The sequence below is a fragment of the Nelumbo lutea genome, chromosome 3 (assembly GCF_056320005.1).
Source record: "Nelumbo lutea isolate HS-2025 chromosome 3, American lotus-T2T, whole genome shotgun sequence".
In the NCBI taxonomy this organism is placed as follows: Eukaryota; Viridiplantae; Streptophyta; class Magnoliopsida; order Proteales; family Nelumbonaceae; genus Nelumbo; species Nelumbo lutea.
Genome location: NC_142686.1, coordinates 15072918 through 15096335, shown reverse-complemented (window position 1 = coordinate 15096335; position 23418 = coordinate 15072918). Strand labels below are relative to the sequence as shown.

General features: G+C 40.7%; 1 protein-coding gene across 3 annotated transcripts; it reads right to left on the bottom strand.

Moving 5' to 3' along the window:
- Window positions 1–1747: 1747 nt before the first annotated feature.
- On the bottom strand, window positions 1748–15444 carry LOC148863123 (transmembrane protein (DUF616)). 3 transcript variants are annotated; one of them, XM_088977777.1, is made up of 9 exons: window positions 14943–15444; window positions 14273–14546; window positions 13152–13244; window positions 12047–12402; window positions 9209–9420; window positions 3351–3607; window positions 3050–3228; window positions 2353–2508; window positions 1748–2132 (listed from the first exon to the last, which is right to left on the bottom strand). In XM_088977777.1, the coding sequence occupies exons 2-8, from the start codon at window positions 14502–14504 to the stop codon at window positions 2434–2436; spliced, it is 1404 nt and encodes a 467-aa protein (XP_088833903.1). In that variant the 5' UTR covers window positions 14505–14546; window positions 14943–15444; the 3' UTR covers window positions 1748–2132; window positions 2353–2433. The 3 variants fall into 3 exon arrangements, with proteins under 3 accessions (XP_088833903.1, XP_088833905.1, XP_088833906.1); XM_088977779.1 differs by having other exon boundaries at window positions 14982–15444; XM_088977780.1 differs by having other exon boundaries at window positions 15163–15375.
- Between the last annotated feature and the right edge of the window lie 7974 nt (window positions 15445–23418).

Here is a 23418-nt window from a genome sequence, read left to right as displayed (position 1 = left end):
GGACATATCGGAAAGCCATTGGCACAATATCGGCCAATAGAGCCGATTGATATTGATACTTTGAACCTTGATTTTGCCCAGTTTCTTTGCATATGGACTGCCCAACTATATTGCTGACAAAGATCTCCAGCTAATTGTAGCAGAGGCCTGGGATCTAATCCCCTTAAATGGGGCTTGTGGGGTTCTACAGGGATGAGGGCACTTCTAGCTAATAAATAAAATCTAAAATATAAATAATTAATATCCACCAATTATTTCCTTTTCATATATGACAATTTTACATTGACATTTCCAAATTCCAACTGCCCAGGCCGTTGGCTCAAACAGCCCAATTCACCCCCCAGCCCAATTCTGCTGCAAGATTTATCATGTACCACCTTCATTTTCAGTCCGGAAGCACATTCAATAAGCATTTAGAAAATATTTTAACACCTGTCCCTTAAAATACTCTCAGCCTACCTTGAAAAAGATTAAAAACTTAAAAGTACACTGCAGCCCACGGCAGAATTCTAAAATTATAACCCCCAATAGTCTATTAGTAGCCCCCTTATAAACCGCATCCTGCCCATGGATTTGACATCAATCCAGTCAGGATTCATCCCACCTGTACAATGAGGCTAAAATTCTGAGGTGGGCCGAACAGTCATTCCCTAAAAACTTTTGACAGCTGTCAAAATATTTATTAAGTGATCATTGAACGTGCTCACTGTGTCTGTGTCGTAAGTAGATCCTGTCCCATTCATTTTAACTCTAATTTCAAAAAGAGAAAATTCCACTTTAATACCCTGAACTTTGGGAGTAGTGTCAAGTTAGTATCCGAACTTTCAAATATGTCATTACAGCACCTAAACTTTCAAAAAGTGTCAAGTTGATCTCCACTTTTAACCGTCCGTTAGTTATTTGTTAAAAATATCAAAATTACCATTCAAAAGAAGACATTGTTTATTGTCTTCAACCTTTAGACTGAACTGGTTATCTTCAAAAATAGAGAGAAAAAACATGAAATATAATAAAAAGAAACAATAATTGAAAACAAAAAAATAACTAAACAAGAATGTGTTTCAGATCTAAAAGTAGAAGACAAGATTTTCATTAGTCTAAAATCTTAACTTTGGCTGTTGGGCCCAACAGCATAAGCTGTTGAGACAGTTTCTGAGCTGAACACGTTCTGGGCAGTTCACCTATTCACGCCCATGCTTTGATTTTTAATAAAAATAGATTAAGATGTAATTACTAATTTACCCATTCTTATGGTAACGTACGGTGGCATTCTCAGAAATTCTCTCAAACAGTTGAGCCCCATCAGCTAAAGTTTTTCGGTTTAGGTACTGGTGACACTTTTGATGGTTCGGGAAATAAAGTGGAATTTTCCCTTGCAGCACTTAATCCCAACCCAAGTCTCCGCAGCACTGTTACAAGACTACAACCAGCCCGAGTCCTTACCAACTTGGCCAGTGCCCAGTTGGCACCATCAAACTTTCAAAATTACCAGATCATCCATTTGCATTTGGGCAGCTCTCATTTTAACAGAAGCCCTTACAATAAGGTGGAGACTCCTCTATACGAGAGTTTGTGCGAAGTAGAGGGACAAGACAAGAACTAACTACAACTGTCCCAATTTTATTGAGGATGCAGCAGAGTCCACAACTTACCGGAAACAGCAGATCCGGACTCTCATCCAACCACCTGGGCCCTCATTCGGTCATTCCAACAACTAGCTTGAAATGTCTTATGAAATAATACTCAGTTCAAACCAACACTCTCTTTTCCATTTTCTTCCATTGTTGGTCTTTAAAAAGCATCCACCTTTCTTGACAAAATAAACAGGCCTTTTAAGATTAGAAAATTTGTTTTTTAATAATTTTCTTCCTTTCTTTTTTTTCTCTGTTTTTTTCTAGGATAGAGGAAAATCAAGCACATATTTTTACAACAAACTGAACGTTCCAAACAGCTTAGCTGTAATGCTGTATGGAGTGGAGCCACATAAGGCACTCCAGGGGAGAGGCCGTCATTCAATCATCCCACAATTTGATCCTCAACACCGGAACTTGAGCAAATGATCAAAACCATCTCATCTCTGACATTCTTATTTGTTGTCATGAAATGAGAGTTGTGGATGGTCCTCATTGCTCCTGAAAGACAAAAATCTCGTGCTTTATGATAATCTAATTAGATCAAATGCGGGCCAAAGAAAACTCCTAGGTGAGACCTATCAATCGTGTTTACACTTTACAAACCTATAAAACAGCCAATTATTATGATACCGATGACATGGTTGTCTCTCAAGATAATCTAACAATTCATGCATCATACTATCATAGTATCAGAGTTGCCAGATTTCATGAAGACTACCTGTTGTTCCGTGGACCCACCAAGCGGGAGATCAGTGCTTCATCAACGAAACAGGCCAAAATGCCAAGACAACTGTAGTGATCAAGGTGCAGCAGGTGGAGGTGATAACATCGTCCGATGCTGGAATAACTTAACTAGTGCCCTGCGCTCACAATCCTGCACAAATAAAATCAGTCGATGAACGCAGAAAGTTTCAAAGAATCCATAACATGCATATCAACAAAATCGTTTTTCTTCTCATTCTCTTTTAATTATTTTTAGAGTAAAAAATAGTATCCCGGTATAGAGGGATGAGTGTTAGATTGTTGCTTGCAATGTGTTTAAACTCTAAATTGACACCACGGCCTATTAACTGTGCTAAGTTGAGAAAAGGGTGTACTCCAAGAAAGAACTCAATAATGTGAAATAACACTGTTTCTAACCAATGGTATAATTAATGACAACAGTAAAGTAGAAAAAAGATGTTATCGCAGCCATGTTATTTACAAGGCATACAAATTACAATCCTTGACGATTGAATACAAATTTTCTATGCATTCTTTTTTTTTTTTAGGGGACGTGCTGGTTTAAATGTAAAGTCTCAGAGAAAATTGCTCCTTGTACAAGTGCTTGTCCAGAAGTCACCAAACCAAATGCCAAAGAAAAACAGATATACAAGCAGGACAATACTAGGAGATTCCTAGGGAACAAACTTTACCTCGAACATATTGAGGGAAAATGGCCTATCTGGATTCATTCTCCTCAGTTTCAAGTATGTATATGCAAAGCTAAGTTGATCACGTGAGGTGAAGCGGTCAACTTCATTGAACCAAAGGCATGAAAATAAATTTGACATAGGCGTATGAGCCCGCACAATAAAGGAACCTTCAGGTACATCTGTAGGAAATAGTTCAGGATGATAAATTTGTCCTACTTTAAAGGAAAGGAACCAAAGGAAAAAGGCACATCTTTGAAATTAATATAAAAGAAAAAAAGAAAGTAAGTCCAAATGCACGCACAACTTGGAAGAGGAGTATTTGCGTCTGATGGGTCAAAGATGTTCAAACCATCAGACTGATAAAACGCAAACTGTTCATCAATAGCTGTGTGATTGTACTTATTTAGGCGCTTATTTTGGAGTACTTCCTCCCAGACACAGTGGCGACTGTAATGGTTTGAAATAGCATACTCTGATCCCTTTCGCCACAAAAAGTATTCAATAATTAGCATTGGATCAGTGTGAAGTCGCATTTTGCTGTCAAGCCAAATAGAATACCTGAAAAATAATTGAAGATACCATAAGGACTAAAACCAATATATAAATAGATGCCTTAGGTGCATGGAAGCAGGATGCAACATTTTATGGATCCAACTGAGGAAATCTCTCTTACACATCAATTAGTCAATCGATTTAACTCTATTGCATTATTTCTTCTAATAAAAAAGTAGCCATAAAACACATAGATTGGCTGATTAATATTGTCTGAGACAATATGGTCTATGAGATGCCTCCATGTGACGGTCTGACACAGGCTTAGCCTTTGCCTACGCTTGGCAGGCTTACGTTAGGGACATGCCCGTCATTTTTGCCTGTAAGATTTTTGGGAGAATTGATGCCATCTTCAGGCAGACCTCCAGAAGCTTAACGTACTTTTTGAGGAGGGGTGGTCGACCTCCTTGGATGCCTAACCTTGGCACTCCTAGACCTTCATCCCCTTGCGGGGCGGCCCTGGTTAACGGCTAGCATGGCTACCAGGGTTCCTCATGGGCGCACACTTGCTCATGGGGACAGTGTTGGACCGGCACTGCGCTGCCGATACTCAAGGGAGGCTTGGCATGCGAGCTTGGCTCAAGCACGTCCCTTCACCACGCCAGTCCCTTGCCCAAGCTGAGTGAGCTACGCCGTTGCCCTTGGCGCACGGGTGTGCTCTGGCCCAAGCGGTTGCCTATCATCATGGCACACCGGTGCCTGTCATCTTCGGCTCACAGAAGACCCATCACATTGGTGCCAAGTCACCCCATCGACGCATGGTCGCCTTCCATTATGGTTGTCCCCCTTTAGCACGTAAGCGGCGCCTCCCATGGACCGGTCTGAGCCAGGAGAGTGCCCCGGCCATTGGACTTGAGGTCATGATCCAGTGCTACTGACTTTGGTGGAGCCATCCCATCGGGCAACTCCTAGCCTCTATGCGTTACAAAGGCTTGTTCTGGCCTGCCTTGGCCAGGACGCCGCACGGGTTCTTCCGCTGTAGAACTACCCCCGTGACAGTTGGTATCAGAGCAAGTTGGCCAATTGCAGCTGCAGTTGGTTTTCAGCAGATTAGCCCAGAGCCAGTTGAAGCGGTCATTTCGACAAGCAGCATTTTGTGGGGTGCGGTCCCTAGGCACTTCCACCCAAGATCGAGCAGAATTCAGATCAGGCCTAGAAAGAGGCCATTTCAGTGTTCGTGTCCCCATTCCAATGACACTAAAACAACTTCCCTTGCGGTTGCAGACGCATTGGTTGTTGTCCTCATGCGGGGGCAGACGCGTGAGCCTTGATAGGAATGTGGGTACACTGTTTGAGCAGATTGTTTATCAGGCCTAGCAAGAGGCCATTCAAGGTTCGCGTTCCCATTCCAATGACCCTAAAACAACTTCCCTTGTGGGTGCAGACGCATTGGTTGTTGTCCCCATGCGGGGACCTTGTTAGGAATGTGGTTACGCTGGCCGTTGGAGCATGGCGGCCTTACACCAGCAAAGTTTCAGGTGGACATGCTCAGTTTTCTGGTTGAACACTTGCAGCAGCAGAAGCTCATCACAAGGCGAGTGCATGTTCGGCAACTCATGGGTAAAAGTTGCCACACTCGCACAGATTGCGGTCAAGTCTCCTTGAGGCAGCAGCAGTGGGGCCCCCTCGGAGTGAAGATGTAGCCCGAGTCGGCGAGGTGAAGCGTAGTTTCGAGGGCCAGGAGAGCATAAGCTATGGCTAGGTTTGAGTAACCCGCACAGGGCGAGGTGAAGTCTGCAGGCTAGCATGGTGAAAGGGTACCCAGGTCATCGCCAACATGAGGAGTAGACCTATTAGCGTGTTCGGTAGCATCACTGAAAAGCTACCAAGAAGACGGTTGAGCCTTGAAGTAAGATGATACATGGGGCGGACCTCCGCGAAGCACCACACACATTTCTTCAAGGGCCCTTCTTTCACAAATCAACGGCATAGCCATTGCGCGGTTTGAGTAACCTCAACATTGGAGGGGTGAAGTCTAGGCAGGCCGGCATGGTGAAATGGTTTCGTCCCCATAAATGGACACCAACATAGGCAAGACCTGGATTGACCAGGTGAGCCCAGGAACTGGTGGAGAAGTGGATGGCGCGGGACACAGACGCGCATTCACATGAAGACCATTGTCGAGGTCGACAATGGATTGAGTGGGGGAGCCTGTGACGGTCTGACACAGGCTTAGCCTTGCCTACACTTGGCAGGCTTACGTTAGGGACATGCTCGTCATTTTCGCCTGTAAGATTTTTGGGAGAATTGATGTCATCTTTAGGCAGACCTCCAGAAGCTTAACGTACTCTTTGAGGAGGGGTGGTCGACCTCCTTGGGTGCCTAACCTTGGCACTCCTAGACCTTCATCCCCTTGCGGGGCGGCCCTGGTTAACGGCTAGCATGGCTACCAGGGTTCCTCATGGGCGCACACTTGCTCATGGGGACAGTGTTGGACCGGCACTGCGCTGCCGATACTCAAGGAAGGCTTGGCATGCGGGCTTGGCTCAAGCACGTCCCTTCACCACGCCAATCCCTTGCCCAAGCTGAGTGAGCTACCCCGTTGCCCTTGGCGCACGGGTGTGCTCCAGCCCAAGCGGTTGCTTATCATCATGGCACACAGGTGCTTGTCATCTTCGGCTCACAGGAGACCCATCACATCGGTGCCAAGTCACCCCATCGGCGCATGGTCGCCTTCCATTATGGTTGTCCCCCTTTAGCACGTAAGCGGCGCCTCCCATGGATCGGTCTGAGCCAGGAGAGTGCCCCGGCCATTGGACTTGAGGTCATAATCCAGTGCTACTGACTTTGGTGGAGCCATCCCATCGGGCAACTCCTAGCCTCTATGCGTTACAAAGGCTTGTTCTGGCCTGCCTTGGCCAGGACGCCGCACGGGTTCTTCCGCTGTAGAACTACCCCCGTGACAGTTGGTATCAGAGCAAGTTGGCCAATTGCAGCTGCAGTTGGTTTTCAGCAGATTAGCCCAGAGCCAGTTGAAGCGGTCATTTCGACAAGCAGCATTTTGTGGGGTGCGGTCCCTAGGCACTTCCACCCAAGATCGAGCAGAATTCAGATCAGGCCTAGAAAGAGGCCATTTCAGTGTTCGTGTCCCCATTCCAATGACACTAAAACAACTTCCCTTGCGGTTGCAGACGCATTGGTTGTTGTCCTCATGCGGGGGCAGACGCGTGAGCCTTGATAGGAATGTGGGTACACTGTTTGAGCAGATTGTTTATCAGGCCTAGCAAGAGGCCATTCAAGGTTCGCGTTCCCATTCCAATGACCCTAAAACAACTTCCCTTGTGGGTGCAGACGCATTGGTTGTTGTCCCCATGCGGGGACCTTGTTAGGAATGTGGTTACGCTGGCCGTTGGAGCATGGCGGCCTTACACCAGCAAAGTTTCAGGTGGACATGCTCAGTTTTCTGGTTGAACACTTGCAGCAGCAGAAGCTCATCACAAGGCGAGTGCATGTTCGGCAACTCATGGGTAAAAGTTGCCACACTCGCACAGATTGCGGTCAAGTCTCCTTGAGGCAGCAGCAGTGGGGCCCCCTCGGAGTGAAGATGTAGCCCGAGTCGGCGAGGTGAAGCGTAGTTTCGAGGGCCAGGAGAGCATAAGCTATGGCTAGGTTTGAGTAACCCGCACAGGGCGAGGTGAAGTCTGCAGGCTAGCATGGTGAAAGGGTACCCAGGTCATCGCCAACATGAGGAGTAGACCTATTAGCGTGTTCGGTAGCATCACTGAAAAGCTACCAAGAAGACGGTTGAGCCTTGAAGTAAGATGATACATGGGGCGGACCTCCGCGAAGCACCACACACATTTCTTCAAGGGCCCTTCTTTCACAAATCAACGGCATAGCCATTGCGCGGTTTGAGTAACCTCAACATTGGAGGGGTGAAGTCTAGGCAGGCCGGCATGGTGAAATGGTTTCGTCCCCATAAATGGACACCAACATAGGCAAGACCTGGATTGACCAGGTGAGCCCAGGAACTGGTGGAGAAGTGGATGGCGCGGGACACAGACGCGCATTCACATGAAGACCATTGTCGAGGTCGACAATGGATTGAGTGGGGGAGCCTGTGACGGTCTGACACAGGCTTAGCCTTGCCTACACTTGGCAGGCTTACGTTAGGGACATGCTCGTCATTTTCGCCTGTAAGATTTTTGGGAGAATTGATGTCATCTTTAGGCAGACCTCCAGAAGCTTAACGTACTCTTTGAGGAGGGGTGGTCGACCTCCTTGGGTGCCTAACCTTGGCACTCCTAGACCTTCATCCCCTTGCGGGGCGGCCCTGGTTAACGGCTAGCATGGCTACCAGGGTTCCTCATGGGCGCACACTTGCTCATGGGGACAGTGTTGGACCGGCACTGCGCTGCCGATACTCAAGGAAGGCTTGGCATGCGGGCTTGGCTCAAGCACGTCCCTTCACCACGCCAATCCCTTGCCCAAGCTGAGTGAGCTACCCCGTTGCCCTTGGCGCACGGGTGTGCTCCAGCCCAAGCGGTTGCTTATCATCATGGCACACAGGTGCTTGTCATCTTCGGCTCACAGGAGACCCATCACATCGGTGCCAAGTCACCCCATCGGCGCATGGTCGCCTTCCATTATGGTTGTCCCCCTTTAGCACGTAAGCGGCGCCTCCCATGGATCGGTCTGAGCCAGGAGAGTGCCCCGGCCATTGGACTTGAGGTCATAATCCAGTGCTACTGACTTTGGTGGAGCCATCCCATCGGGCAACTCCTAGCCTCTATGCGTTACAAAGGCTTGTTCTGGCCTGCCTTGGCCAGGACGCCGCACGGGTTCTTCCGCTGTAGAACTACCCCCGTGACACCCAGGCAGGACCTGTCAAAATTTGGATGCGTTCCCCTTGTATGTGGGCTAACATATGTGGTCCATAAGGCTGTATTTGGTATGAGTGCAAATGCAGAACTAAGGTGAATTTGCACTCAGGTTCAGTCTTGCAGGTGTTTGGCAAGAATATGTATTTGTACAAAGAAGGTAGAAGAGGTAGATTCCGGTCTTGAAATTCGTGTTTCTACCCATCACAACCAAACACAATGCAAAATCTATCAATGCAACAATGAACCAAGTTTGCATTTTACTTTTTGACCAAATTTGCATTTATATCAACATATATGATCTTTGCACTCTTACCAAATGCAGCCTAAGCCCAATTTCCAAATTACAATTTAGTGAATTAGTGCAACATGCATACCAAGAGGCTTAAGTAGTAGCTTGTAAAGAGCATAAAGAAATGAAATTAGGAAATACAAGACCATGAATAACAAAAAGAAATTAGGAGAGAAAATTATGTCTATCCAGGTAATATACTATAGGTATAACACACATGGCCCACTTATTTCTAAGGCATTTATTGACTCTACCAATATCACAAGGTAGAGTCAATAAGTGACTTAGAAATGAGTGAAGAGTGGGGTCATAAAGTTAACATGTTCAGGCAATAAATATCAAGAACATGTTCTTCATCATTATCATTATCATTTTTTATGTTAAACAGCCTATTCATAATACAATTTTGACAAAGACAGAATCTACAAAGAGGAGATTCTTCCAAGAAATTGTAATAATCCAGAATAAACTCAACAAGATAATACACATGTTTACCTAGCTGATGGGAAGAGCCGGTGTGATAAAAATTTTGGCACCTTTCCAGATCTCCTCATGTCCATGTATGGTAGATTCCGCACAACAACTGTTCTCCATAAACCAATGTACCCTCTATCATTGGGAACATGTCCCTCTGAGGACAATGTTGCCATGGTCTGTTCATCCAGAAACATGACGAAACAGACATTGTTCTTGGAATATTCACTTATCTGCCAGAATAAAGGGATGCTTCCAAAATATGAGAATCATGGACAGAATCTGTCATTAGATATAGCTAAAAAATTTAGAGAAAATTCCATTTTAGTACCCTGAATGAAATATTGTAATCATAACCAAGGTTTATGATTTTTTAGCTTTATGTAGCTAAAAATTTATCTACTCAAACAAAACCATAACCATGAAATTGCACGCAAACAAACAGAATATGTACACAATTGGCGCATAACATGAAGGAAGTATAGTAATCACAACCAAGCTTTATGATTTTATCCAATATAAAGAACATTTCACCATATTTGAAAAAAGGGCCAATTCCATGCCTGATTCAAGAAAATTTCATGATAACCCTAACTCAACTCCCCTACCACTAGCACTACCTGATTGCATAGTTAACCAATAAGAGCTCTATCTGGAGAAGAATGGAGTGCTATAGCAAGCACCTCTTTGATTTAGAACCCTTCAGAGTATAACCCAGTCCATAGAAGTTACAACCTTTAATGGAGTTAGCTGCCATTCACCAGCAAGTTTTGATAATGCCATCTGCCTTGAAGATCTAGAACTCAGCTGTAGTTTTTTAACCAGTGCATTTACTAAAGTCAATTGCATCCTTCATTATTCTGTTGAATCTGTCCTTATTACAGAAGACTCTTGGATTCCTTTCTTCACATATTTACCACAATGTAAATCTCCATTAAATTCTTCCCCCTCTGGGTGAGTTGGGGGGTGGGGGTGAGGGGATAGGCTCTGCAAATCTTTCACAAAAAAATAGATACTCCAACCTAAACGAAAAAGAAAAGCAGTGCTTCCAAACACCAGAACAAAGTTATGGCGCATTAGTTAATGGAAAGTGGTCTCACAACTAGCCTTGCACAGAAGCACCTACAAGTAAAAAGGCAAACTGCAGTCTTAAACATTTGAAGACCTCACAGATGTTTATTTTCATGTAGAAAACCTCCTAACCAGATTGCTTGCCATTATGGATAAAGAATGGCTACTGTGATATAAGGCATTCTACCCAAAGATAAGCACCACTGAAACCAACCACCACCCTTGTGAATTGTGATCAAGTGGAAGCCCCAACAAAAGAAATGTAGACATGGTGTAGAAAGATCTGATCAAAATTTTAGACCTGAGAATAATCTTCAGAAACACAGCAAGCAGTGTTGTTTCTGCCCAAACCAAGGAAACAAGATATTTCTCAGCTAAGCTTGGAGAGGAGTTGGCCATTTGAAAAGCCATTGATATGGCTGTATTGATGGGTGTCCAGATCAAGGAAACCAAACATGATGTTTTGACTGTACTAAATCATTTACATTAGTTTAGTAGTTGTGGTTTATCTCCAATTAGGCACACTGCTGTTGGCCAAAGTTAGGATTGTCAGGTTCAGCTTGCCACAGTCATTCATGGAGGGAGACCTGTCCCTGTGCTTTTTGAGTTGAATGGAAACAGGATTTTCCTATGAATAATAATAATAATAATAAAAAGAAACACACACACATCCACCTCACTATGCATCATGGTTTTGAAAAACGACCCAGAAACGGAAACGTTCTGGCCAATGGTTTCCGGGTCGACGGTTCGAGCGAATGGCCCATTCTGACAACAAAAACTAAAAAAATAATTAAAAATAAAAGGCCAAAAACCGTTGAACAGGTTGAGGTTCGGCGGTTCGACCACCCAGGCCAATGGGTCGTTAATCAATTCAACGGTTTTGGCCAGGGACTGGGTTTGGGGTAAAATGGAACCGGTTGCCTAGACGGTTCCCGGGCCGAACGGTCTGACCGTACGGGTCAACGGCAGTTCGAAAACCATGCTATGCATTCATTAATCAAACCATTGGCAATATACCAACCATGTAGATAATCAATGATAACTATAACGTGTAACCTAAGAAGTTGTTATTTTGCAATTATTTGTTATCAGCATTGCAGCACTAGGATATTATAATCTGCAAAACACAATTCAGAAATAGAGAGAAAAATGATATGTGCTGAACTAGATGGACAAAGAATAAAACTGAAGTCTTAAAGAAAGCACTAAAGGTTGTATTAATCAGTATACACTTGTGAAATTTCTAGGGGCATAAGAAATGTTTTCCATATACGAAGATAAGTAATATAAACAAAAAAGTTCATGGACCCTAGACATCTATAAGACTATAACCATGATTGTTATAAAAAAAAAAAGAATTCCCCTGCAAAATGAAAATTGAAGATCACAAAACAGGGAAACAAAGGAGACAACTCTAAAAATCCTAATTGAAAGTCAAAAATAGCACTGCACTTGTAGAAAGCAAGGTTCAAAATTTCAATATGTATCGGGGGCTTCCCATACACCCCTACAGGGGGTGTTTCAGGGTTTAACCCGGTTCAGGGGGTAGACAGGCCTTAAACCGAGCGCTCTGAACCAGGTTTAAAAAAACACTAAAAAAAAGGGAGCGAGCCCCGATACAGTCCGATATGTCCCTACTGGCATATCGGGCTGTATTGATATTTTGAACCTTGGTAGAAAGTAATTTATGCATTCCTTAAAAACAAATACACACTTGAACAAAATTTAACCAATCAAATTAATTTCTAATCTACAATAATGCATACTGTAAAATAGCTCAGATACCTTTTTGCTTGTTGGTCTCCTCAAATAGTCAGAACTTCCGAAAATGCAGGATGATACAACAACATGGCAGGTAGACATGTACTCCTTGTCATTCTCACACAAATCAAACCCAGTACTTGGGGATCCCTCTGGTCCTTTGACAAAGCCACAGTGAAGTGTTTGATTTCTTGCATAGAAGGATTCCTCTCTTTCTTTAAGGGTCTGGTGTCCTCCAAATCTGGCTTCAAAGGCATCATGACTATGAGATTTTTCCTCTCTATCAATATATGTCAGGGTAAATTTTGTGAAATTCATGAAATCCTTGGGCTCCACAAGATTATCAACTGACTTGACAAATCCAACCTCACAAGGAAAATCTGAAAGATGTGGAGTTGAAATATCTGAGAAATGAGTATTCTCAACCACAAGCAAATCAGTAATAAGAGAATAAAATCATGCATATGACAACAATCTTGAGTATATTACATGCAACATGAACTTAAAGCAAGGAATAACATTGTATTCTTATTTTATGATTGCTCAAATCACTCTTTAATAAACGACAATTTATTTTCTTCTTGACAATTCACTGATCAAATATGGTTTAGGTGATAAAGTTTGAGTGTGCCTCTTCCTAACTTTTGTTTTCTTTTTCTACAAATAAAATGTCAACCTTGCATGAAGCAAGGGAAAATAAGAGAATGTAACTTTCTGGTAGGCAAGGTAACTAATCACAAAATTAGTTATAACTTATTAACTATAAGATAAAGTACCATGTTGTCTGAATTTTTTTTTTTCTTGCCTGATTTGTGAATTTATCACCAGAACTTTATGGTGTAGTCATCTAGGGAAAACTAACCATAAAAGACCATAGAACTTTCATTAATACAAGGCAGTTTTAACTTGGTAAACAAAAGAACATTGTCAAATGAAAAGGCCAAGTTTAGTTAATTTTTATGTTTAGCCCAAGTAGCATGGTTCATAAATGCTTAAAAACGCATTGCTTCATGTGTATGTGTATATTATGGAAGGATGCTTAAATATTCATTAAGAAATAAATATTTGAACAAGAAGAATGCTTAAATATATTAAGCACACAATCAAAAGAGGCAAAAGTAAACCATACATTTCTTCCGATGTTTTGGCTTTTCTAAAATATCCAATCTTGAAGTGTTGTGGTGTACATCCCTTGTAGATGAAGTGTTTCCCTCCATTTTACCTAAAAATAATAATAATAAATTAATAAATTGCAATCCATGGTGCCAACTGCCAACAAAAGATAATAAATGTTTAATGTACTTATGAAGAGATCGAGTTCAAAAATATATAAAGAATTATAGCTCAGTAATATTGGCATTTACAACTATGTACCTGATGATCTCTCAGGTGTCTCCACAGAGCTTAATGTAAAAAATCAAGAGCATTCTTAATAGACTCAATTCAACTCAACCTTAATCCCAACCATTGGAATCCACTATACAAATCCCATCCAACCATTGTGCTCTATTAAGAGCCATGTTTTCTGTCAAACTATAAGCCTTTAAATCCTTTTTTACAACTTTAAACCACAATATCTATTTGCACTAATTCACTCCTTTTTGTGTAGCAATTGATCATCTACACACGACTGAACCATCTCAGTTGATTTACCTTGCCTTGTTCCCAATTGGAGCTACTCCTAAGTCCCTTCTAGTGCACTCATTTCTTATTCCATCCCTTCCAGTCTTACCACTCATCCATTTCAACATTCTCATCTAAGTCACAATTTTTTCAAGCATGTTTTTTCATTGCCCAGCACTTTAAATTACCTTTTAGTCTCATTGGTATATTCTAGTTGCACATCACATTGGATGCACCTTTCTGTTACAACCACCCTGCACTAATTCTATGAGAAACATTCTCTCTAATTACTCCATCATTGGATGGTTCATCCAAGGTACAACATTTTATACGTTGAACAAGAATATAATTAGAAGAAAATTCCAAGTTAATAAATAAATAGTAAAAATTTAGATGAGTCAATGTTGTGTAATTCAACTTCTAGAAGCAAACTTGGCCAGTGAAAAACAAACCGATGTTTCTAGATTTTATCTTTGAATCATCTTTGTTTACATTGTCACCATACACATGGATTACAGATTAATGGCCAAAAAGAAAAAAAACTGTTATGCATGAGGTTGGAAAGATTCTAAATTGAAAAAAAAAAATACAGAATTCTAAATAAAAATCCATGCCTTTAATTCTCACCATGAAATGGCAAGTTTGTGCCAAAGACCGATAAATACATCAGAAAAAACAATGCTACCAAGGACGTCCAAAATGAAAGCCTCTGCCTAGTGACCCGACCATATTTTCTTCCTCGACGCACCCGCAAACCATAATCATTTCGATCATGTGTCCTAATAACTGCACCAGTGGTATCTCTTTCCCTTCCTTCCGGCAACGGTTCGCTACCACGCCTAGAAAGCCATCGCAACATCTCTCCCAAGGCTAAGGCTCAACTCAGCTCAAAACCATTCGTCTGAAAAAAAAAAACAATAAATACGTATTAGAAACAAAAAAGACTGGTACTTCAAAATTCATGGATAGAATACATAATATCTTTAAATTTAAGCACATATAATTGCCCCATGCCATTAGTTTTCAATAAAAATGTATAGAACAGAAAACCAATTTTATACAAGAACCAATATATCATTTGGAAAATGCAATCTAACAGGTGAAGAGAAATTTAAATCACTGTCTTATTAATGGAACGCTATTCTTAGATCGAGTCATAACATTCAAAATCCATGGATTGCCCACAATTATCGCAATTTATTTTCTACGGAGCATAAAAGTAAAAACGATTGACGTTTTGATCATAATGATAACAGTAAATGATAAATTAGGGCCAAATGAAAGGAATTAAACGTACTACAAATGGATTTCACCATTTCCGTTGTAAGTAGACGACCTGAAATAAAGAAAACCTAAGGTTTTAAAGTTGCAGTATTCGTGAATCTTCAGGATGGTCGGATCTCCGGTTGATATCTCTTCGTTTCTGGCAGTCCGGTTATCTGAGTCTCTGAGAACCGTGAGCGTTATAGTTTATAATCTCATGGAGTCGCTCGTGATCTAATAAATTGGGGAGGTACCTCGTGTTATACGATATTCCCGGGTCCAGAATCCAGTTACCACCTGCGAAGAGCGTCTTCCGTCTTCCACAGTTCCACGGGTGCGCGACGGGATTCCCTGCAAGCAAAACTCTGCATACACGGTGAAGATGGGAATCGAACCGCTCATTGCGAACATCTCCCCGTGAAGATGTTATGTAAGCAGAGCTTTTGCTCGCAGGAGGTCACCGATTCACCGTTTACCTTCTCTTTTACGTCTTTTATTGAAGGGCAAATATCTTGAAGTATCCTTCTGGTTTCTTTAATTGACTGATTCTATCCATACTATTTATATTTATCTCGCTGTTAAGCCGAATGCTACTCTACCCGATTACTACCTTGTAGTTTAGTGCAACTTTGGTCACCGAATTTTAAAATGTCACGATTCAATACTCAAACTTTTAAAATTTAATCTGTTTTAAGTGATTGAGTGATATTTGAAAAAGACATAAATATCCTTTTAAGTGTTTTTTAATTTTTTTATTAACTACCTAAATGTTGATAAAAATTTAACAGTGTCAAATCTTTACTTTTCTATTCAATAAAGTTGGGGTCATGTTTGAATGAGTATTTTGGTGACCCCAATTTTCTTGAATAAGAAAGGCAAGAATTTGAGATTGTTAATTTTTTGTCAATATTTGGATAGTTATAAAAAAAATTAAATAACACCCAAAGGGCATTTGTATTTTTTTCAAATGTGTCCGTTAACAACAAGTAGTGGATTGTTATGTTTTGAAAATTCAGGTACTGAATTATTGCATTTAAAAGTTTTGGGACTTAAGTGGCACTAGACCCAAAATACAAGGTACTAATTGAGAATTTTCCCTTATTTTAAAGTATTACTAAGTTTTTTGATAAATGTTTTAATAAGTATTAACAGAAAAGAACAAAATATCAATTTATTCTTTATTATTTTTCAGATTTTCATAATAAAATCCAACTACTAAAAATTTGAAAAAGCTCATAACCATAGTTGGAGATCAGGAAAATGAAGTAAAGGCAAATAAGACTGCAATTGACAATCGGAAAAACTATTCAGTGATCACTATCCAGGTCAACAACGGAATGCAGTTGTAACGGGCAGCAATATCTATTCATTTGTTTCAGCCACTCCTGTACAATCGACTATGATCACAAATTGCATATTCTATGGAGACGAAAGATTTGGATCCACCTATCTGAAATCCAATCAAATGGGGATATAGAACGTGAACAATCTGAAGCTGCGTAGACCTGATTGGCTATTGGAAAATGAGAACAAAAAAGAGAAAAGAAAAGTGAGGAGGCGGGAGGTTGAAAATTGGAAGAGAACAAGGACCGTTTGGGGCAGGGGAGAATGTGCAAAGATTGTCTGAGAATATACGTCATGATCCACGGAGATGTCTATGCCATTTCCAATAAATGAATTTGAAGTTTAATCGCCATAAGAAGTATCATAGTTCTTATATTATGCTATTCTAAATTTTGGCATATGTGGATGGAAGTGTAAAATTATTCCTTTATGCTGTGTTTGGTTTGAAGGAAAAGGTAGGGAAATAAAAGAAAATATAGGAAAATCTATACAAGATTTATATAGGTTTCCCTATATTTACCTTCCTTTCCTTATCTTTTCCTTTAAACCAAACATAGCCTTATAGATTCTATATTTGAATTCCAAATCAAGGTCTAAAAGCTTTTCTCTATGCTAGATGTGCATCCTACTAGGTTCAATTCATTTACAAGAATTTGAAGCAAGCTAGGCAATGTGAATGGTTGTGACAGTATTCAGTGGGCTCCAATAAGCATTCTTTTTGTTTCCTGGGTAACCTCAAAATGGAGAGGGTCAGGATGATTCTAGCATCGACTCCATATCCACATGAGCATTCCCACCATGCTATAATTGTTTAGTTGTGGGGTGTCTGTTCTTTATATCACCTGATAACATGCATAGTCGTATTCTTAGAATTGAAACTCTTAATGGAACTCTCAGATAATAAAAAATTAACGATAAGAGAGGTTTTAGACAATATGTACATATTAAAATAGAGTTAATCAATTAGCTAATCGATTAACTCTATAATTGTTTTCTCATCCTCTCTCTCCATATTTTTCTCATTTTTTCTTTAACATTTTTAAATCTTCTGAGGATGAATAGGTGGGATAAATCGTAAAGAAAATATAGGTTTTGGAAGTTCGACTATCCTCCACACAATGTCCCAGTGGCAACAGAAGCTGCAGACGTGCCACCGCGCGCCATTCCCACCGGTCGACCCCCCTAGATCTCACCATCTCTGTTCTACGTGCCTATATTGTCAATTTCTCTAACAACAAATCCTCATTTGTTTCAATTTATTGTATTTTTCTGTAATAAGTTTGAAGCACCATCCGTCCGAGTTTAGGTTTTTATGGATCACAACGTGGAGTGCTACAATGCGTACATTTGTAGTCAACGTCTCCATTTCTTAATATTTTGTTTAAGAAATAAACAATTTTTTTTCTTTACTCGATATTCGAAAATCCGATTTTAAATTTGATATTCGACATAATCGAATTGAATTCAGATAATTCGAATGTTTAATTAGTCGAATTCAGATATTTTATTCTTTACCGAATAGTTAATCGGGTTTGAATTCGGATATGATCTGAATCGATTCGATAAATATCTGAATTCGATCGATTATTTAGTTATATATAATATATAAAATATTTTATATAATTTATATATAATAATTAAATTATATAAATAATGTATATACTTATATACTTTATATCAATAAAATATTTATTTTATATATTTATTAATTATCTAAAATAATTAATTAATCGAATTCGAATCTAATTGAATTGAATATTCAAATACTTAATCGGATTCAAATTCGGATATTAATTTCAATATCTGTCAGATATCGGATTTTCTAATTGGATTCAAATTCAGATATTGCCTGATCCGATTCGAATTCGATCCGTTTACACCCCTATTTGTATTATTGGAATGGTTTCCCCTGTATTACTCGAATGGTTTGCTAAAAACACACCATCCACCCTATTCTTCTTTCATTAAATTGAAGAAGTGGGATGTATAATTGCACACAACACCACTTGGCCCACTCCAAGCCGCTCTCCTTTGTGGTTTCTCTCATTTTGGGGAGGTAAAGCTTTTTTAAATGAGAAATCTGTTATTATTATTATTATTTTTTTTTTGGGGGGGGCGGGGGGAGAGGGGGGTGAATTCCAGATTAGTACCTTGTACTTTGGGTCTAGTGTCACTTTGGTCCTAGAACTTTAAAATGCGACAATTCAATACCCAAACTTTCAAAACATGACAATCCAGTGCATGTCGTTAACTAGTCATTAATCATCCGTTAAGTGACATTTTAAAAAGATATAAATACCCTTTGAGTGTTATCTAATTTTCTTTATCAACTACCACACATTCACAAAAAAATTAGTCTCAAATACTTAACTCTTCTATTCAATAAAGTTGGGGGCACCAGAATGCCCATTCAAACGTAAACCCCAACTTTCTTGAATGGAAGAAGCAAAGATTTGATACTATTAATTTTTTATCAATGCTTAGATGGTTGATAAAGAAAATTAAATGACATTCGAAGGGCATGCATGTCTTTTTCAAATGCCACTTAACAACAGATTAACTGTTGATTAATGACAGGTACTAGATTGTCATGTTTTGAAAGTTTGGATATTGAATTATTGCATTTTAAAGTTAGAGAACCAAAATGACACTAGGCACAAATTACAGGGCACTAATAGGAAAATTTCTCTTTTTTTTCTCTGAAAATCTGTGTTGCTCCATTAGTAATGAGGCATGTGCCTTCTTCTTATTCTTTCTTCCATGTCAACCTGTGCATGTCATGTAGTAGAGTCATGACCCACCAGATCACCATTAATTTTGTATTTCGTATTGGATCGGGATGCACCTCAGCCCCAATACGTGGTTCTGACGAAGAGAGAGTGTCATTTCAGCTTTATTGGGTCCTAATGCTCTTGAAGGAGTGGGTTTGCTGCCAAGGCAATCTTAATTTGATGAAAGTTTGTGTGGAAAGGCAGTGCTTGAGCTATGTTCTATACAATTTGATTGTCGTATTTCAAAGAAAGGTAATATGGGTTTTGCACGAAGAAAGAGAGAGACTCAATAGTCTGGAATTTATAGAGGGCAAAAAACAACCTCGCCCATTATTGATTGGTGCATTGCTCCATTGCTTTCATATAGTGGTGGAGGCATAGTGGACTTACAAGTTGGTTTTCTGAGATCTTTTCATCGATTAGGGTTTATTTTGAATTTTTGATGAATAATAAAGGGTAATTTTGATATTTCATTTTTTTTTATTTTTTAATGGCGATATCAATTGTTAAAAAACTTGGGGTACTTTAAGATAATATATAAATAATAAAAGTAGAATTGGTCAATTAGTTAAACCATAAGGGTAGTTTCTGAAATTTGTCCTTTATTGAAAGATTTTTATAGTTTTATAAATTTATTAAAACTGTTTATATAATTTGCATTTTATTAAAATACCCCTTATATTATACAACCGACTTACTTAATTAACTTTCCGTTGGACGGAAGTGAAAAGTGACAATTTTGGCCTTAATGTCTATTTGAACAAATTTAATGAAAAAGAACAAGAAAATCTCATTTTTGACCCTAAAGTATTCCGTTTGATCAGGAATACAAACAATAATTAACAAATAATCAATTGATTAAATCAATTGCAACCTACAAGGGGTGTTCTAATAAAACCCAAACTATAGAGTAAGCTTTTAGTGATTCATGAAACTATAAGAGCTGTTTTAATAAATTATTTATTTTATTTTTAAGTAAATTGCTAAAACCTCCCCCAAAGTTTGGTAATTGGGACCACCTCCAATAAACATTGTAACATGGGATGCCAACAACAATACAAAATTTCTTCCTTATCTCTTTTGCTCACTTATACTTCTAATGAAGTATATTAGGTTGTTGTTAGCATCCCATCAACAAAAACTCCTTATAAATATCTAGAAAAATAACTATAGCACTATGACTAAACACTCTTAGTTGGTTTCTTGGTGAGTGAATCTATTGTAATCTTGTGTGGTTGCAAAATTTGTTGGAAATTGATGTCTCTTCTTGAAGTGGAACTTGATTTTGAACCAGTCACGGGCATATGACTTGTTCATTCTCGTGTTGAAGTTTTCCACTATATATTTATTAAATGTTGAGGTCGGTCTATTGTGAGCCTTCCCACTTGATCAACCATAGTTCAATGAAAGTTTATTCTTCAACTTCACTCTATGTAGTCGATTCATTAAACCTATATTCTTGTGCTACTTTTGATTGGGATGCCATTAGATCTATTCATGGGCTGGATAGTTTGACGGATTGGCCCGACCTGATCCATCATAAGCTGTGCTTGGACAAAATTTTAAGTCTGTAGGCTCGAACTCGAGCTTTCCCAAATAAGCTTGGCCTAAGCCTGAGCCTGGTCCAATAATATTAAATATATAATAGAAATATGATATATGTCTTAATAATATATAATATATATTATATATTAATAAAATTAATAGCAAAAAAGTATCATATATATTAAATGTATAAAATATCATATAGTGTGCTATTTAATAATATATAATTAATATATTATAAAATACATGTCAAAATTAGGCTTCGGGCTTTATATATGGTCGGGCTCGAGCTCAAGATCTAGGTCCAATGGTCAAGTTGGGCTCAGACTCGAGTCTGGTGACTTTCTATTTATAAAGAGACAATGCTTGGCCCACCCCGGCCTATGAATAGGTCTAGATGCCATAAATGTATGTGGAGGGAATTGTGATTTGTTCTATACAGAGCATGCCTTACACCGACCACATAGCCACATCCCACCCTGAATTGGGAACACCTCCCCATGAATAATAAATACAAGTAGGGGAGATGTTCCCGATCTGTGATCAGGACATATTGTGAGGTTGGTGTGAGATGCACTTTGTGAGGAGCAAATCCAAACTTGTGTGAAAGATGAATGGTGATGTAACCGTTTTCGGCCACGTACCAATGTTTTGTGATGTAAAATTTTTTGGCAAAGTACCTCGTTATTCGACCCGGTGGCGGCGTGCCTTAGTGACGAGCTACTTGGTGGCGAACTGCCTGGTGGCGAACTCCCTGGTGGCGAACTGCTTGGGGGCGAACTGCCTTGGTGGCGAACTGCCTGGGGGCGAACTGCCTTGGTGGCGAACTGCCTGCTAGGCGGTCGATGCCTTAGAGAATGTTGGAGCTCCCTGGTGCGGCGCAATCCGACTGCCCTCAGCATGAGGTGGTCTTATTTCCTTTGTAGGCTGCGGGAGATGAGGGACCTGCGAGAACTTCACCTTTTCCTCCTCTTTGTAGGTGGCGGGAGCTAAGGGACCTGCGAGAACTCCATCTTTTCCTCCTCCTTGTAGGTGGCGGGAGTTGAAGGACCTCTGAGAACTCCATCTCTCCCTCCTCCTTGTAGGTGGGGGGAGCTGAGGGACTTCCGAGAACTGCATCTTTTCCTCCTCTTCGTAGGCGGCGGGAGCTGAAGGACCTGCGAGAACTGAATCAGAGGTCCCGGGGGTACTTTCCCGGTGGGGGCTCTCCGATGCTTAAGTTAGCACTCTTATTGTAGAGAGCTTTGAAGATAATACGAGAGAGCTAGAGAGCAGGGTTACTTCCCTTTCTTTTCCATCCCCCTCCCCTTTGGGGGGTGAGGTCTTTATATACCGGAGTCTTCGCGGGTTAGGTGGGTGAAAAGCCTCCAAACGGTAAGACTCGTCACATCCGGTCAGAACCGGGGTACGGTGGTGAACTCCTCAAGGTCGTCAGGCTGGCGCTTGTGTCAGGCGGCCAGGTCGGCACCTGGGCCGGGTTGTCAGAGGGGCGCCTGCGTCAGTCGGTGGGTCAGTGTTTAGGCCAGGTCGTCAGGTCGGCGCCTGTGTTAGTCGGCGGAACAGTGCCTAGATCAGGTCGTCAAACTAGCGCCTATGTCAGTCGGCGGGTCAGTGTCTAGATCAGGTCGTCAAGCTGGCGCCTTGGCCGGATCATGCGCTAGGCTGGTCCAGGTCGGCTAGGTCGCGTAGGCCGTGCACAGTTCGCGCAGGCTGCGCATGCCGTGCAATTCGCGCAGGCCGCACGAACTGCAGTTCGTGCAGTTCGCGCAGGTCGCGCAGGCGCGCGTCAGGCCGCGTGCAGGCCGCGCGCAGGTCACGCCAGGCCGGACAGACAGGTGCCTGGGTGGATCACCAAGTTCGTAAGTTTGTTGGCTGGGTGTTTTCCTAGTTGCCTCGACGTGCCACGTGTCACAATTTTAATGAAGGGCCAAATCTGCCCTCATCAGGGTTAGGTGGAAAGAGAGTTGCACTTATGCATATAGGGGGCAAGATTAGTGAACGTTTCACTTAAGTGAAATAAATAAACATGCTCCCAAGAAAAAAAGCTATGGTTTAAAACATACACACATACATAACAGGTCAGGTCCAAGTAGAATCAAAACTGACATGACCAAGAATCAAATCAGACCCTATGATTGCATTTGTTTGCGGTGTAAATATGGATCAGTGTCATTAAACACTCTTATCCATATTTATAGGCATTTGGATAGATATAATTAAACATCGATAATCGATGTAAATACACCTTTCATAAAAATGATGTAAATATTTAGATCAATAATCACTCGTGTCAGATCTGAATTAGTTGGAGACCGGATAAAACCGATTTCAAACCAATAAAAATCAAGATAATATATCAGAAACCGTAACTGATCCATCGGTACCAAATCAGTAGTTCATATATAATACTTTGGTGTTAAATGATGACCGGATATGCTACCCACATTATCAGAGGACAGTATAGCAGTCCCTGATGTGTGGCTACAGTGTAGGTAGCGTTCTTGTATAACTATGTTAAATTTTTAATAACCAAGGGTTAGATTTGTCAACAGTAATGGGCATGGGGCGTCTTTCCTCCCACATCTCACTTCCGATCTCCACTAAGGAAAAGAGGAGCGAGCATCAAGAAGAATGACGGAGTAAAGTCCTGAGTTGGAGGAGACTAATCTGTAGATTTGGCTTAGTTTCCTCCGATATATCCTATACCCACACATGCAAGATTATTTCATATTATATGGATATGAGCCCAACTATTGCATCGATCACTTAGTTTGGGTTCAATTTTTCAATATTCTTGGGGCGGATCGTATCCAGTTCAATTTTTCAACCCAAGCTCAGTCCATTTTAACG

Coding starts and splice junctions, on each gene's coding strand:
- LOC148863123 (XM_088977777.1), bottom strand. CDS start 14,504: ATGTTGCGATGGCTTTCTAGGCGTGGTAGCGAACCGTTGCCGGAAGGA. Junction 12,403..13,151: donor GCCAAAACATCGGAAGAAAT/GTATGGTTTACT, acceptor CACATCTTTCAG/ATTTTCCTTGTGAGGTTGGA. Junction 3,608..9,208: donor CGGCTCTTCCCATCAGCTAG/GTAAACATGTGT, acceptor ATTATTTTTCAG/GTATTCTATTTGGCTTGACA.